The 17928-nt window shown below is 36.2% G+C and overlaps 2 protein-coding genes across 3 annotated transcripts in view; one reads left to right on the top strand and one right to left on the bottom strand.

Annotated features, from left to right (window-relative positions):
* The window catches only part of Tmx3 (Thioredoxin-related transmembrane protein 3), a 35123-nt gene extending 17981 nt beyond the window's left edge, over window positions 1-17142 (bottom strand). For both annotated transcript variants that reach the window (XM_071689480.1, XM_071689481.1), the window contains exons 1-6: window positions 17080-17142; window positions 13099-13187; window positions 11402-11565; window positions 9844-10027; window positions 7873-7950; window positions 6020-6086 (exon numbers count right to left, since the gene is read on the bottom strand). In XM_071689480.1, the coding sequence (XP_071545581.1) occupies window positions 6020-6086; window positions 7873-7950; window positions 9844-10027; window positions 11402-11565; window positions 13099-13187; window positions 17080-17113 (616 nt within the window). In that variant the 5' untranslated portion in view covers window positions 17114-17142. The remainder of the gene's footprint in view (window positions 1-6019; window positions 6087-7872; window positions 7951-9843; window positions 10028-11401; window positions 11566-13098; window positions 13188-17079) is intronic.
* The window catches only part of Fcp1 (RNA polymerase II subunit A C-terminal domain phosphatase Fcp1), a 98185-nt gene that overhangs the window by 47685 nt on the left and 32572 nt on the right, over window positions 1-17928 (top strand). The gene's annotated exons all lie outside the window — the stretch shown is intronic.

Here is a 17928-nt window from a genome sequence, read left to right as displayed (position 1 = left end):
TAAATCAAACTTGTTTACCTCCTCGAACAGATATTTGAAATTCTCAGATCATGAGAAATGGGTATTTTTCATGTAAAGGAAAAAAATCTTATAAAATGAAAAAATTCACAAGAGAATAAGAAAACAACAGAGAAGCAAGTGAATTAAGGCTCAACTTTTCTCTGGAAAAACAAAAAAGAAAGAAAAATATACTGAGATAGCGCTAAATGCTACACAAACTGATATCAACAAATCTTGATGATCACAACCTCATTTCTATAGTATTTTGATACACTTGGTTCACTTCACCATTCCTATATAGATCTTTATCAAACAGATCATCATCTGAATCACTAGACTTCTTATCACTACTGAGTAAATTCCACTCAATGCCACCTACTCTTAGCAGTCTACTGTAACATCCACTCCATGCCATGGCTGAAGGGTAAGCGAAGAGCTCATGTGTAATTGTTGTGTAAAGATGCCTTAGGCATCTCGTGCCATCACCAGAGATCAGCTGAAACTGGATTTAAAACAAAAGCACTAATCACACATCTAAGTGAGGTTCCCTTTATCAGGCAACATAAATATACTTGAGGTCTGGTTAGAGGGTTAATTAGTATAATTAACATCAAAAGTCAAGTACCATCATCATCAGCATAGGGTATAAGAAATTGTAACCCAAGTCTTAAACAAGTGCTCTTCACCAATCATAATCACAAATCAAATTAAAAAATCACCCATGCAAGGGAAAAGAGATCACCATCCAGTTGTCTTAGATGCTAGTTCAGGGCTAGTGTAGGGCTTTAAGGTACTGCTGGCCAATACCAGAAGGTAAACTAGAACATAGTCAGGTAGCAACATAATTCACAGCAACATGCTGTACCTCTGTATTTCAAGACTTATCTGTCTAATTTCACCAATTGTAGCAACTGTGTGCTGTGTTATAACTACATCTCAAAACACTGCAAATGGCAAACTAACTTGGAGGCTGACCCAAATCAGTCATGGGAGATTTACAGGTTACCACATCCACAAGGATAATATCTATTGAGAGATATTTTTTGGCTAAAATATCTCCCTCTTAAATATTCAACAATCAAGGACTCAACACAAAAAAAAATCACAAGAGACTACCTCTAAGGAGAAAGGTGCCTGTCATCATCCTTCCTGACATTGCTGTTCTTTGTCCAGTTCTTCACAGTACACCTAAATGTGGCTGCATTAATTAGTATCTTGTTAGAAGAAGCACCCAAAACAGTGCCACTGATTTTAACCCAATAATATCTTATTCTGCTTTGAAGTGATCTTTAGTAGTAGATCTGTAATGTCCTGAAGTGATCTTTAGTAGTAGATCTGTAATGTCCTGGCTGAATTTTTAAGTTAAAAATGAAATTGGTTTCCCTCTGCTGTGCATCCCTCAGTGAGGGTTCTAACTACTGCTGTTGACCAAAGTGTGCTTTCAGTGGTTGTGCCTTTGCATCTATCATAACATTCTGCTCTGTAAGAGGCACACTTACTTCATGATTTGCACTAGTATTACAGTCCAAAACCTGACTGAGGCTCAACTCCAACTAAATAGAGAATATGGCATCATGAAGACAACACCACAGCTAACCATCCTAAACTATGTTTTGAGCAGGATAAGGCATGTGGTTCAACCTCTGGCTATGGAAAAGGAAATGTACAATTTATTCACACAAACGTCAATAGCAGTTTTCATCAATTTCACCACTGTGTCAATAAGCTTCAATGTCTAAGCTACATTTTTCTCCAACTTCACTATTTTCTTGTCAAAAACACCATGCATGAAAACTATCACTCCATTAACACAACTATAAACATTTACTTCCCCTTTAAAAGTTCTGGGGAAGTCTGTCTCGATACACTGCGGCGAGGCGACGCGACGCTGACACAATCACTGTCACAATATCACTTCTGCCTCCTCAAGTCAATCTCTCAGCCACAGAGCAGGCCTTCATCGTCGAAATCGGTCTTCTGGAGGTTACCGTTGTCGATGGGTGTGACCATGTCCTTGCTGGAGTTGCAGCCCAGTAGTTGAGGATGGGCTGGAGTTGTAGATCCAGACCTTGGCATTGTCGCGTGTCGTGACATTCATTTTTTTTCATTCATTTCAAGCTAAAAGTTTGTTTTCTAAATTGTTTCTTACATTTTTCATATGTATATATATGTGTGTGTGTGTGTGTGTGTGTATGTGCATATGTGTGTGTGTGTGTGTGTGTGTGTATATGTATATATATATGTATATTATCCCTGGGGATAGGGGTGAAAGAATACTTCCCACGTATTCCTCGCGTGTCGTAGAAAGCGACTAGAGGGGACGGGAGCGGGGGGCCGGAAATCCTCCCCTCCTTGTATTAACTTTCTAAAATGGGAAACAGAAGAAGGAGTCACGCGGGGAGTGATCATCCTCCTCGAAGGCTCAGAGTGGGGTGCCTAAATGTGTGTGGATGTAACCAAGATGTGAAAAAAGGAGAGATAGGTAGTATGTTTGAGGAAAGGAACCTGGATGTTTTGGCTCTGAGTGAAACGAAGCTCAAGGGTAAAGGGGAAGAGTGGTTTGGAAATGTCTGGGGAGTGAAGTCAGGGGTTAGTGAGAGGACAAGAGCAAGGGAAGGAGTAGCAATACTCCTGAAACAGGAGTTGTGGGAGTATGTGATAGAATGTAAGAAAGTAAATTCTCGATTAATATGGGTAAAATTGAAAGTTGATGGAGAGAGGTGGGTGATTATTGGTGCATATGCACCTGGGCATGAGAAGAAAGATCATGAGAGGCAAGTGTTTTGGGAGCAGCTAAATGAGTGTGTTAGCGGTTTTGATGCACGAGACCGGGTTATAGTGATGGGTGATTTGAATGCAAAGGTGAGTAATGTGGCAGTTGAGGGAATAATTGGTATGCATGGGGTGTTCAGTGTTGTAAATGGAAATGGTGAAGAGCTTGTAGATTTATGTGCTGAAAAAGGACTGATGATTGGGAATACCTGGTTTAAAAAGCGAGATATACATAAGTATACTTATGTAAGTAGGAGAGATGGCCAGAGAGCGTTATTGGATTACGTGTTAATTGACAGGCGTGCGAAAGAGAGACTTTTGGATGTTAATGTGCTGAGAGGTGCAACTGGAGGGATGTCTGATCATTATCTTGTGGAGGCTAAGGTGAAGATTAGTATGGGTTTTCAGAAAAGAGGAGTGAATGTTGGGGTGAAGAAGGTGGTGAGAGTAAGTGAGCTTGGGAAGGAGACCTGTGTGGGGAAGTACCAGGAGAGACTGTGTACAGAATGGAAAAAGGTGAGAACAATGGAAGTAAGGGGAGTGGGGGAGGAATGGGATGTATTTAGGGAATCAGTGATGGATTGCGCAAAAGATGCTTGTGGCATGAGAAGAGTGGGAGGTGGGCTGTTTAGAAAGGGTAGTGAGTGGTGGGATGAAGAAGTAAGAGTATTAGTGAAAGAGAAGAGAGAGGCATTTGGACGATGTTTGCAGGGAAAAAATGCAATTGAGTGGGAGAAGTATAAAAGAAAGAGACAGGAGGTCAAGAGAAAGGTGCAAGAGGTGAAAAAAAGGGCAAATGAGAGTTGGGGTGAGAGACTATCAGTAAATTTTAGGGAGAATAAAAAGATGTTCTGGAAGGAGGTAAATAGGGTGCGTAAGACAAGGGAGCAAATGGGAACTTCAGTGAAGGGCGTAAATGGGGAGGTGATAACAAGTAGCGGTGATGTGAGAAGGAGATGGAATGAGTATTTTGAAGGTTTGTTGAATGTGTCTGATGACAGAGTGGCAGATATAGGGTGTTTTGGTCGAGGTGGTGTGCAAAGTGAGAGGGTTAGGGAAAATGATTTGGTAAACAGAGAAGAGGTAGTAAAAGCTTTGCGGAAGATGAAAGCCGGCAAGGCAGCAGGTTTGGATGGTATTGCAGTGGAATTTATTAAGAAAGGGGGTGACTGTATTGTTGACTGGTTGGTAAGGTTATTTAATGTATGTATGACTCATGGTGAGGTGCCTGAGGATTGGCGGAATGCGTGCATAGTGCCATTGTACAAAGGCAAAGGGGATAAGAGTGAGTGCTCAAATTACAGAGGTATAAGTTTGTTGAGTATTCCTGGTAAATTATATGGGAGGGTATTGATTGAGAGGGTGAAGGCATGTACAGAGCATCAGATTGGGGAAGAGCAGTGCGGTTTCAGAAGTGGTAGAGGATGTGTGGATCAGGTGTTTGCTTTGAAGAATGTATGTGAGAAATACTTAGAAAAGCAAATGGATTTGTATGTAGCATTTATGGATCTGGAGAAGGCATATGATAAGAGTTGATAGAGATGCTCTGTGGAAGGTATTAAGAATATATGGTGTGGGAGGCAAGTTGTTAGAAGCAGTGAAAAGTTTTTATCGAGGATGTAAGGCATGTGTACGTGTAGGAAGAGAGGAAAGTGATTGGTTCTCAGTGAATGTAGGTTTGCGGCAGGGGTGTGTGATGTCTCCATGGTTGTTTAATTTGTTTATGGATGGGGTTGTAAGGGAGGTAAATGCAAGAGTCCTGGAAAGAGGGGCAAGTATGAAGTCTGTTGGGGATGAGAGAGCTTGGGAAGTGAGTCAGTTGTTGTTCGCTGATGATACAGCGCTGGTGGCTGATTCATGTGAGAAACTGCAGAAGCTGGTGACTGAGTTTGGTAAAGTGTGTGGAAGAAGAAAGTTGAGAGTAAATGTGAATAAGAGCAAGGTTATTAGGTACAGTAGGGGTGAGGGTCAAGTCAATTGGGAGGTGAGTTTGAATGGAGAAAAACTGGAGGAAGTGAAGTGTTTTAGATATCTGGGAGTGGATCTGTCAGCGGATGGAACCATGGAAGCGGAAGTGGATCATAGGGTGGGGGAGGGGGCGAAAATTTTGGGAGCCTTGAAAAATGTGTGGAAGTCGAGAACATTATCTCGGAAAGCAAAAATGGGTATGTTTGAGGGAATAGTGGTTCCAACAATGTTGTATGGTTGCGAGGCGTGGGCTATGGATAGAGATGTGCGCAGGAGGATGGATGTGCTGGAAATGAGATGTTTGAGGACAATGTGTGGTGTGAGGTGGTTTGATCGAGTAAGTAACGTAAGGGTAAGAGAGATGTGTGGAAATAAAAAGAGCGTGGTTGAGAGAGCAGAAGAGGGTGTTTTGAAATGGTTTGGGCACATGGAGAGAATGAGTGAGGAGAGATTGACCAAGAGGATATATGTGTCGGAGGTGGAGGGAACGAGGAGAAGAGGGAGACCAAATTGGAGGTGGAAAGATGGAGTGAAAAAGATTTTGTGTGATCGGGGCCTGAACATGCAGGAGGGTGAAAGGAGGGCAAGAAATAGAGTGAATTGGAGTCATGTGGTATACAGGGGTTGACGTGCTGTCAGTGGATTGAAGCAAGGCATGTGAAGCGTCTGGGGTAAACCATGGAGAGCTGTGTAGGTATGTATATTTGCGTGTGTGGACGTGTGTATGTACATGTGTATGGGGGGGGGGGTTGGGCCATTTCTTTCGTCTGTTTCCTTGCGCTACCTCGCAAACGCGGGAGACGGCGACAAAGTATAAAAAAAAAAAAAAAAAAAAAAAAAAAAAGGCATGTGGATGTCTTCTGGATTATAAATAACAGTTCTGTATGTACTTTTGTAAATCTGGATGAAAAGTAATCTGTGCCACCAAAAACTAGTGAGGACCTGAAATGCACTGATGCCAACAGATACAAGACCTTGGTATAAGGGTGGCACTTTCTTTTTACTCTCTGCTGTTAACTATCACACTTGGTTGTTAATGATGGGGCCCACATTAAACCTGATTTATGAAGAAAATTGCCGAGTAAAACTGTGCTAAAACAAGTCCTATACAAGAACTAAAAGCTAGTGTACTCAACTTGCCACTGAACCTTGATATACGTGAATTGGTAGATAAGAAATAAACAGAATAACTAGTATATGAATTTATATTCTAATACTGTTCATTAAGTACTAAAATTCAAATTTTGAAAACTTCTTATCTACTTAGTTAAAGATTTACCTGGATAAAAGAAGTACATGCTATCCTTGAACACCATTACAGCAGGACTGTACTGCAGTTTCATATGCTGAAATGAAGACCAAAGTTATTTCCATATCATACTACAATATCCAAATCCGTGCAGTTCTAGAATAATGTTTTAAAAATCAAAGTCTGAGAATATAGCATTATTCAGACTATTAATAAAAACAGACCCTCTTGCCATATAATTATCAATATTATCAACTTTAGTCAAGTTCTCATATATGGTACATGCAGAGAATAATCCTAAAGATCTAACAACAAATCAGCTGATAACTAAAGGTGACACAAGACAGAACCTATGGAAACAAAGTCTGAATATTCCCTTAACTCATCCTGAAAGATAAAAGTGGATTATGACCCACAATAATGCTTTCTCAAAAGGTATTCCCTCCAAACTCTACTGAGCAATGACCTGTCAGCTTAACTTGTATTTACATTCCTGCTTTAAATCTCACAACAGTCAATCTTTACTCTGCAAGTTCAGCAGCCACACCAAAGTTCATATATAATAAAGTGCATTTAAACCTTAACTTCACTGAAGGTGAACTCAAACTTTCAAGGTTCAAAAAAAAAAAAAAGAAAAAATACATATATGATTATATACCCATGGAGCAATTTGAAGGCATCAAGAACATCCTTGATATTAAGCATCTCATTAAGGAAAAAAACAGAATTATCAAGTAAAAAAACACCTTGGAATATAACAAAATGACATCTGACAAAAATATATGAAGTTGGAAAGATTATTCATTGCAAAACCAGGAGAATTACGAAATATGTATAGAACAACTGCAGACACATTTAACCTTTTCACTGTGCATTCTTTCTGTAAAAGGTAGTTCCCCATGAGGAATATAATAAAATTCAATTTTTACCCCTTCAAGAATCTCTTCATAATATATTGTAGAAAATACCCTAAAAAGTAGTGTAATTTTCTTCACACTGGTGTGGAAGAGTGGTGAACTGATGAACAGCAGGCCCTGGTGACTGCATGGATCCTTATAATTTATGTACTGTTATGATTTCCCCCATTTCATCACAAATAACCTTAACACATTACACATTACTTCCTTTTACAAGGGGTGATTTCATACATCCCACATATATCATTTACATGTTTTTTATTTTACTTATTTTCTATATTTCACGTTCATTTTTCACAGGATATACGTAGGTAGTATTTTTTCCTCCCCATCCCCAGGGATAAAAGATAAATTAGGGATAATACGGATCAACAAAGAATTGATGACTATAAAAATAGTGTAGCCATGAAAAAGAAAAACCTGAACACAAACAATACATGAGATGAATGCTCCACACAAGCCCTGCCTTCAGCAAAATCTTGTAACAAAACTTCTTGTGCACAGATAATATCTCTCTTCCTCTCTGTAATCTTCCTAAGTACTCGTAAAAAGATACTATCTCTCTCTTTATTCTTCCTGCTTCTTCCTCTACTCTCTCTCCCATTTAACAGCCCTTTCCCCTCTCCCTTTATCACCCTCATCCAACTTTTACCTTTTCATTACTCTTACCAGTCTCTCTCTCCTCAACCTTAACTGCTCTCTTCAACTTCATGACCTCTCTCTATCTCCCTCCCATACAATCAAACATTTGTTGCTAATAAATAATAAACAGCATAAGTAATGAATGTTATCAAAATGATCAATAATAAACAGCATAAGTAACAAATGTCATCAAAATCCCAGTATGTCTTGTCATTCAAAAATTGCTCAGAGCATTCTCATCAATAATGTTAACCTGTACTAAGGTAGGGAAAACCTTTTTTTAAACAACATGGTGAAAAAAATCAGGAATTCAAGAAAACTTACTTCTTCTAGACAGCCAGATTCAATATCATAGAAGTAGTTCAGTGGCCTATACTCATCAGCCAAAGCTTTGTAGGAATCCTGGAAAAAGATTTATTACCAAAGTATTCCAAAAACAGATGTTTATTTAAGTACAAGTCAGGTAATAATGTACCAAAAAAGATATTTAAGACAGACACAACTAAGGCATACAGCCAGATCAAAGAAAAAGTGAGGGCAGAAATAATATCTGAGAGCCTGAGATTCTTAAATCCCTAATTACCTAAAATTCCTGAATACCTGTAACTGTTTCTCTTTGGTGTATACACTAAGAGCTTGATTCTCTTCTTTCACACTTATCCTCTGCCTCCCATATATCTACTACTGTTCATTCTACTTTAGTGCACTTTGTTAATTCCCCTAAATTAATTCTTTCCATATGCTTATACCATCTTACAGTACCAATTTCGAATCAATAAAAAACTATTTTCAACAAATCACATTTCCCTTAAACTCCATCATTCCTTACCCTGTCCACTCCCCATCCATTCCATGAGCCCTCATATATCTCACAGCTACATTTCACTAAAATCATCATTTTGTTATCATATTTCAAATCATGTTCAATAAAACTATGCAGTCAAAGAACTGTAAGTGTCCCAACTGGAAACTGCATTTGTTTATTTCTGAAAGGTCCAAATGTACTGCATGAATGAAATAAGAATCTTGTGGCATGTAACATATTTTTTATAGTGACAACTGCAAAAGTCTAAACAAGGCCATCTTGAATAAAAAGAAAATTAGCTGAAGTTCCCTCTACATATCTATGAGGACAAAATAGAGCAATCATCACCAGGAACAAAATTTAAACAATGTCTGCTTCCAAGGGCAACAGATTAAGCCATTCAATTCTTGAAAAGGATAAAAAGAATCCTTGTCTATATTGTGCTGCAAATGAGGGAAAAGGCATGATAAAAAAAAAAAACAGATGCTGTTTACACTGAGGGCATCAAATGCATAATGTACACTGAAAAGTAAGACATCTTCCACACAAATGTTTAAAACTTCCTATTTGTCCACATTGTACAAGAAGTCATCAGGTAATTTTTGCATATCCATTCATATGCTTCCTCTGCATATAATGAATTGGCATTAACTCTTAATATACCCCTAGCCCTCAACAGCTCAATCACTAACTTTGTAGACCTCCTGCAGTGTGTATCTCTACCTTATTCCTCTGACCATTCATTCATTACAGTGCTATCATACAGTGTTTCCTAGCAGCCTATTATGAATAGGAAGTTATCGCTTATACTTTCAATGCAACTACTCCCATCCTCCCACTCCATGTTTTTCACTTTCTCTTTTATATTATAGCTATTTTCATTACCTTAGTATTATCTACTTCCTTTCTCATTAAAATGCAGAGCTGTACTATACTTCATAACAGAATCTCAGGTTAATTTTTCTGATTGTTGCAAAAGATATCATCTTGCTAAAATGAGAGATATAATTATCAATGACATCACAAAAACATAAAGCTGTATGTATTTAAACAAATTAAGATTGCCAGTGTATGAAAATTGTGACTTCCTGTCAGTAAATCTTGACTTTTTGCTCTTGATAATTAGAAATTTGACAAGTAATGTGTAATAAGCTGTCAAGAAGAGGGTTGGTAGGGGGTCTCACAGATCATATGGTAATAATATGTAGGTCAGCCTTTCATTAAAGAAGGTTTAGGACAAAACATATAGACAAAAAATGAAAGACAAAATGGCTGAGGAATGAAGGGGTGAAAATTTACCTCCAGAATCAGATGAAAAGCTAAATAGAATAGAGAAGCAAATAAAAATTCTGAAAGAAAATATAGTTGCATATAAATTCCAATAAATGTTCAAACAATCTGTTGCAAATCTGAAACATACTGTATCCAGGGCCATCAAAGCAGCTTCAAAGAGACCACAGTAGTGAACAGGATAGCCATGGGTTTCTTACCCATAAATCTCCTTCCTGGTTTCCAACATACAAAAAGAACAGATCTCCTTTATCGATGACATCCTTTAGGTGCCGGTAAGATTGTACATGCTGAACTGGAGGTGCTGCCATCCTTATAGCATACCCTACAATATCCTCCTTGACACGATCACCTTTGTAAATATGGCGTGTTTCTCCTTTAACACTGTAACAGTTGAATGAAGCATTAATTTTCTCTTCCTAATATGACAAAATAATGACTATCCAAAATATTACAATGAACCACACTAACTATGATGCAAGATGAGTTATTATACAAGATAAAACATAATAATACTCATTTTTTTCGGTGTACGTAAAATAAATGGTAAAATATGTTTAGAAACAACCCATGTGACACTCAGGCCTTACTCCTGCACTTTCTAGCCTGTCGCCCTGAAACGTATACAAAACTTCAACAATATATTTTAGTGAAATAAGTGGATAGAATTTAGTTCTGAAGTAACTTCATGAAGCATTAAGGAGTTTAGTGCAATAAACAAACTTGAGAAGGATATTCTAGTTTTGATCTAATGTATAATGTGAACAGCTTGCCGAATATTTTCTTATCCACGTACTTGAATGCTATTGTAATATTTGCCAGATGACAGTTTGTTTCCCTTATCATTCTCTTTTACTACTCTCCTTAGTAAGGTGTGTGTGTGTGTGTGTGTGAAAAATATAAAAAAATCTTTATTCAATGTTAGTAGAAGTGTCTCTTGTGCTTCTAATTCCTTTTTATGAGATTTAGGTAAAGAAAACAGCTTATAAGCTCACTGTATTTCTGATATGCTAACAGGAACAAATCTCACAAAATATTAAATGGTGGCCTTGGAAATGGCTTGAGATCAAGCCTTGAAAAAAGCCAAGGGTTTTGGTTCAGAGAAAGTCAAGGAGTTGGCAGTCCTAAAAAGAATTCTTGGCAAACTTCCAAATATCCAGTATAAAAGACATGGGTTTAGGACAGATTTTGATATCACAGTATCTATTTTGTGGGGACTGAACAATAATTTGACTACTTGACCAACCAGTCAAGGGCTTTGACTCTTTGACTTATGGTTATCGACCTATGATTTTTATTCTTATGCTTGCAGGAACAATCAATAAATTTGACACATATATAGTTTTGTGCAAGGTAACAGAAAAAGACTTATAAAGATATCTCTACATTTACTTCAATTCCACCCAAAAAGATATCTCTAGAGCTACTTCAATTCCACCCAAATATTTTTTTTTCAATTTGTAGAGCAGATGATGCATGCATATATTCAGGAGAAATTTACAATATAAAAAAATCACAAAATATATCTGGCCTTCATGCTTCAGAGATATTTTCTTATTCATTATTTTGTATATAGTCATTAAAATGAAGTAGATGAATGTTTGACTGGCCAGCATGAGATCCATGAAGTATCAGTGTACATGTATATCATACATACTACTATACCTATATATCAGAGTGAAAACAACATATCAGTTACATTAACTGGTGTAAACTAATAGTTATTGATAAAGCATAATATCAATACATGGTACTTACTACATTATTGTTGGGAATCCTTTGATGACAAACTCTGTTGCCACTGCAGTGAAACGTGTGCAGTCCACACGTCCAACTCGAATATCAGTCCCATACAAGGCATGAGCTACATGATTCCAAATAGGCTCCAACTTCTTGCAGTGACCACACCATGGAGCATAAAACTGAAATACAAGAATATGTAGTGAGACTATATTCTAATTATTCCCAATTTTATTCTAATCAAACCATTACAAAGTGCTTCTTCATTATATCAATCATGTGCAAGTTGGATTATGATAATACTCTGATGAAAAGTCAACCTGACTGATTCGAATGGGAGTAAAAGTTGGATGTTAATGATACTTTCCTTATGAATAGGTTAAATGAAAATTTTTCATCACTGCAGTTGATCAGAAATGATGCAGTCTTAGGTATGGAGAGTGCATCCTTGCAACAAAAATGAGAAAAAATGGATTAAAAGGACAGAGGAATCAGATATATAAAACAGGTAAATGTATAATGTATATGTAGACAGAATAATTAGGATATCTGCAAAACTTTCTGCATATGCTATGGTACTGTTAATATCAAAAATAGGATGTAATATTAAATATAACTACAGTATTAAGGATGTGGATATGAGAAAATAGGATTACACAGAAGACTATCAGTAGTTCTTGGTATTTTTAATTCACACTCCAACTACAACAGTTCACAATTACCTAATAAATAAAATTATTTCATTAGTTCACAGTTACTGTAGTTATCTAATAAACATAAAAAATATGTAAATAAATGCCATTTATGGGTTCAAATATGTTTCAGTTAACACTTACATATTGTTGCATGCAGTTCTATAGATATTTCTTTAAATAGTTTATGTACTATACATGCAATAATATGTTTTATCAGTAGCTATGAAGCCATCTAAGTCATAAAGACAATCAGAATGAGCAAGCAAGCAGGCTGGTCCAACAGGTATCAAGAGGAAGTGCTAAAAACTTTAGGCTGCAGCCTTAGAGTGAAAGAACCCTGGGAGGTTCACTAATAAGGTTGCCTGGGTCACAGGTTTCACTGAAAGCAATTTAAGGTTGTGAAAGAAGATAAAGCCACTTCTATAATCTACTGCAGTCCTAAGCATCAGTGGTCTACATTTTCATTATATGTATTCACCATCTTCAAAAATTATTAAAATGAAGACAGATAAGGTTAAATGGATTACCAGAAAAATACCATCTGAGGAGCCTTGTTGCCTTTCAAGATTTTTATCTGAAGGTTCTCTTCATAAACAAATATGCATGGTTCACATAAGCAACAATAATAAATTCCTGAAAAGGATTTACAAAGAAATAGGGCTCCTTAAACAGATCAATGAGAGAGCTATAGGACAACAAAGCTTAACTGTTCAAGCAAGAGTTATACCTAAATTTTAACCCAGAGGGACATCTATGGCAATGCCAGGGTGTCTACAAAAGCTCTCATCTTCAAATAGACAAGCTAAAAAGTTTACGTACTTTACCTACAAACCATTTCCTCTCATGTATTCAAATCCTGATGAAAACAGATACGAATGAAATGCCTATAAAATCTTGGTTCACACTACAGTCACCATATAATCTGGGAAGAAATGTGTGCATTATGTTATCAAAGCTCAACTAAAAACACATCAATATTAGAAATAAGTTAATGGTAGAGCATGGGTAGTACTTTATTACCATGATCAACCATGTTGAATCTCCACGCAGCTCAAGGAATCTGTCACTTAGTTCCAATACCTTAGAGGCAGTATTCCCACTTGCCAGAACTGAAAAAGAAAAAAGAAAAAAAAATTATATATATATATATATATATATATATATATATATATATATATATATATATATATATATATTTTTTTTTTTTCAAACTATTCGCCATTTCCCGCGTTAGCGAGGTAGCGTTAAGAACAGAGAACTGGGCCACTGAGGGAATATCCTCATCTGGCCCCCTTCTCTGTTCCTTCTTTTGGAAAATTATATATATATATATATATATATATATATATATATATATATATATATATATATATATATATATATATATATATAGTATGTGAGACTAAAAATTATTATGGATTAAAAAGCAAGAGAAATACATGTAGACATAAGAAAAAGTAACAGATATACAGGATACAAGAAATCCTCGTGTTTTAGTTCATAGACTGGTATCATCAAGTGAGAAAGTCATGGGATTAACTTGCAAGATTCTGTGATGCACATAACTTGTTATGTGAGCAATGAGTATGTGTCTAAGAGATGTTTCCCACCCCAGTGAGGTGGCACTGCTCCTACTTTTGGAAAGAAATAATATAAGCAGAGAGGATTTCCAAGCCCCTCATTCTCATCCTTCAAGTCATCTTCTACAACATCCAAGAGATACATGAGGACTATTCTTTTTCCCCTATCCCAAGAACTTTTTATTTGCTGCATACACTTTTGATATGTGAACATTAGAGGAAGGGAAAAAGGCATTAGACAATCATCAGGATGTAGACTGCAAATACTTTGATTAAAATATGGCATTCAGTACATCGCCATATCAAAGACTAATACTGAAATTGGAGGGATATGGTATAAGGGTAATGATTGGATCCTTAATAAAAGTTTTGTCCCAAAGAATGCAAAGGGTAACAACTGTGTGAGAGAAATCTGTATGGGTAATTGTTGATACCAATGTCTTACAGGGATCTGTTCTTTGTTCTATATTATTCCTGATACTCATATGTGTAAATGAAGTGCTAAAAGGGGTCCAGTCAATCATAAAGATAATGTTCATGATAAAAACATGTTTAGAGTATTACATTTAGAGAGTGGTGAGATCTTGCAGGAAGATGTAGTAAAACTGTGCAAGCAGTACAGCAAGTGTTTAATGAAATTTAATGAAGAAAATTGTACAACTATGCATTTGGGATGAGGAAGTCAGGAAAGGACACACTACATGATGGATGGTGTTAAGGTTGCAATGAATGTAAGAGAGAGAGAAAGACTTAGTGTGTATATCTCTAACAACCCTACACCATCTATGAAATGTAGGACATGCTGCATATCAATGAACTCCTTATGCTCAAGAGAGTGAGTTAGATTGGGGAATGTCTTCTGGACCATGATATTTTATGCTATGATGCTAGATAATGATAGTGGGAGGCTATGATGATCTGGGAATCTATGGGGTTAAAGTAAGGGCACCTTTTCTAAAAGTCAGCAGAACCCATAGAAATTTCTCACCTAGCTTTCCATGGCAACCTAAATTTACTATATTTCTGAAATAAAAAAAGTGAATGCTGTGAAGTAACTTGCATTCAATTGCTGAGAAGTTAAATGCTAAGTGTGATTAATTCCAACTGCATGTAACCAACATGGCAGAAGGAAGATGACATGTCTTAGTATATTTCTGTTATGATACTGAACATTAAGGTAAATCTTGGCTCCAGAGTTTGTGAGGTTAGACAAAGTTTTCCAAATTTTTGTTTGTAATTTATCAATTTAGGTTTATGATCTGTGCTCTGCTCTTATAGAATTATTACTGCAATTGTGAAGAGTGACCAAAGAGAGTGGGATTTTCCTTTTTTATTCTAATAACCTATATTTCAATATAAAATAATTCATTAGTTGTATTTTATAAGAGAAAAGGGGAAATGTAGGGACAGACAGTAATCTAGAAATGCAAAATACCAATGAAAATAAGAACACAAAAATAAGTTGCCTGTTTTTACACTACATATTATTGGGTTCTACTACTAGTGAAATTGCATTCTTATCTATAAATAGGCACTCCACTCAGTGGCACCATGGATCATGTGGTGTGGGAGATAAATACTAGCTGGTTTCATGTCTATAAAAATATCAAAATTTGATCTTTAGTATGGAAGACCTTTTAAACAGTAATTAAATTCATATACCTTTACAGACACCTGAGTTCCCTCTACATATCTGAAAAACTTTGATTTAGATGAATTCAAATGTTACAATGCATGGCAGAATTCTGTGCAATGCATCAATAATATAAAAATTAGGGAACTCTAGACCCCTTAGGCAAGTTTTATTGATGTATAATTGCCTCATTCCATTTATGTACTGACCTACAAACCAAAGAGAATTCCAACAAGAGCTAGGTGGAGTTTTTTTTTCAACCATCCTTAAGACCATACTTGGTGAATGTCCTCATGAACTATATGTATCCCTTCTGCTCTGGCTAACAGGTTTTGATGAAGTTGGTACTATTAGGTTCTCACATTCTCAACAGGAGATGAAGTACAGTAATTCTGTTCCACAACTTTCCATTAATTCAAAGCCCTGCCCTCTTCAAAAGAACTTGAAGTTGTTTGAGTAGGAGGTACTAAACCTAATACCCTACCCTCTACATCAAGTCTCCATATAGAGGTCCCTTTCCTACCACAGTTTTGCCAACCACAGTTTTGAGTATAAACACTTAAGAGTAATGTATACCATTTCACCAACTACAGTATTAAGTTTTAAGTAATCATGATTTTCCATGAAATCACCAAAATATTTTCCAAACACCTAGTTGCTTGTAGACTAGCCCAGTAGACCACCATTGCTTGGGAGGGGCTGGAGGAGAGTCATAACCAGCTGGTGTTATTTGGTTGAGCATCAGGATAGCATTAAAAGCAATGTAGTTGGTTGGGAGCTTGAAGGTATAAGGAGACATAGCATCATGATTAACATACTGACTTCATATTACATCTTTACAGTTTTGTACATGATTCTTTTGTACTTGTTTGGAATAAGCATGTTGATTATGAAATGTAGCTTTCCAATTTTCAATATTATGGTTTTTCCTTTTAGGACTTAGGTAGAGCTTCTCTCCTATTCCCTCTTTCCCGTAGGCCCTATGACTTGCCAACCACTGGTAGAGCTTTTCTCCTGGTCCATCGTTTCCCGTAAGCCCTATACCTTACCAACCACAGTTTTTCCAATCATTGGATCTTCCAGGAACATATCCCAAGTGGTTTGTCAGGGGTTTCTGTACTGTATGAAATTCAGAGGTACATTTTTATTAAACATTAATCAACTTAAACACCTGCATTCGTAAATGGATTAATTTACCTTTCTATCTATTTATATTAAAGATATTCATTCTTAATATTCTATATAATCATCATATATCTTATGTCAATTATAAAAGGAAAAATATATTAACACATCTGGCTCCCTTGGCCTAAGTCACCTTTAGTAACAAGGTACTGACTGAGTCCACTGATATGGTTTTAATGAAAATCTTGAAGTGATTTTTGAAGAACCTACAAACCAGTAATTCATCAAATTGCATTGGATTCATTTGCGCTAACTTGTCGGGAAAATATAATTACTTTACTCCTCACAATATATCCTACCATCACATGAGATACCGGTATCAAATTGCACTTAATAAGGTAGCAGATCCAAACTACAACTTTACTTATCTATACATACATATAATAAGAACAGCTGATTAAAACTTGATATTCTCTCGAGGAATTTATTTGATATATGACAGCTCAAGACAAGGTTAATTGATACATAAAGCAGTCAATCAGTATGCGGTAAATTTACCTACAACGTGCATATATCTTTCAGTATGATGTTACAGAATATTCAATTAAATTCTTCAAATCGTAAATAAGTGCTAATGTTATTTACAAGTCTGAATTGCTTTACCTGATAGGAAAACCAAGAGTCGTAAGACGTCCATATTGTTATCTTCTGCTGCTCAGCCGCCACAGAAAACGGGAATTTTGAACACGCTCCCTGAAATTGCTTAAGCAAACATTTTGCAATATATATCTTTTCTTTCTTTTATACTATTCGCCATTTCCCGCATTAGCGAGGTAGCGTTAAGAACAGAGGACTGGACCTTTGAGAGAATATCCTCACGTGGCCCCTTCTCTGTTCCTTCTTTTGGAAAATTAAAAAAAAATGAGAGGGGAGGATTTCCAGCCCCCCGCTCCCTTCCCTTTTATATATATATATATATATATATATATATATATATATATATATATATATATATATATATATATATTATATATATATATATATATGTGACTGCCAGCTTATCTCGTCTAGTAAGGAAGCAACAGGAAAAGAATTATGCCTATATTCTTTCGCGAGTCCTTTCTGCTCCTATTATGGGTATATGAATATAATGATCACTTATCTCAATAATGATTTTATGGCCCTGGGATCAAAGTGTTCTTCCAGTTCTACCCCTTGGAAGATTTCTAACAATTTAATGAAGCCATATATATATATATATATATATATATATATATATATATATATATATATATATATATATATATATATATATATATATATATAGCGCATGAAGGTGAGATCGCACTTCAGTAGAAGTTCATACAATTCTATTTAACGTGCTTTTTCTGTACATGTGGCACATGTTTCGTGGAGACAGTCCACCTCATCAGGTGCCAGTACTTAACAAAGTTATTTAAATCCCAACATCACACTTGATTCCTTCCGTACAATAATGATCTATCTAGGCCC

Source organism: Panulirus ornatus, chromosome 47 (genome assembly GCF_036320965.1).
Source record: "Panulirus ornatus isolate Po-2019 chromosome 47, ASM3632096v1, whole genome shotgun sequence".
In the NCBI taxonomy this organism is placed as follows: domain Eukaryota; kingdom Metazoa; phylum Arthropoda; class Malacostraca; order Decapoda; family Palinuridae; genus Panulirus; species Panulirus ornatus.
This window is presented reverse-complemented; position numbering and strand designations above follow the sequence as displayed.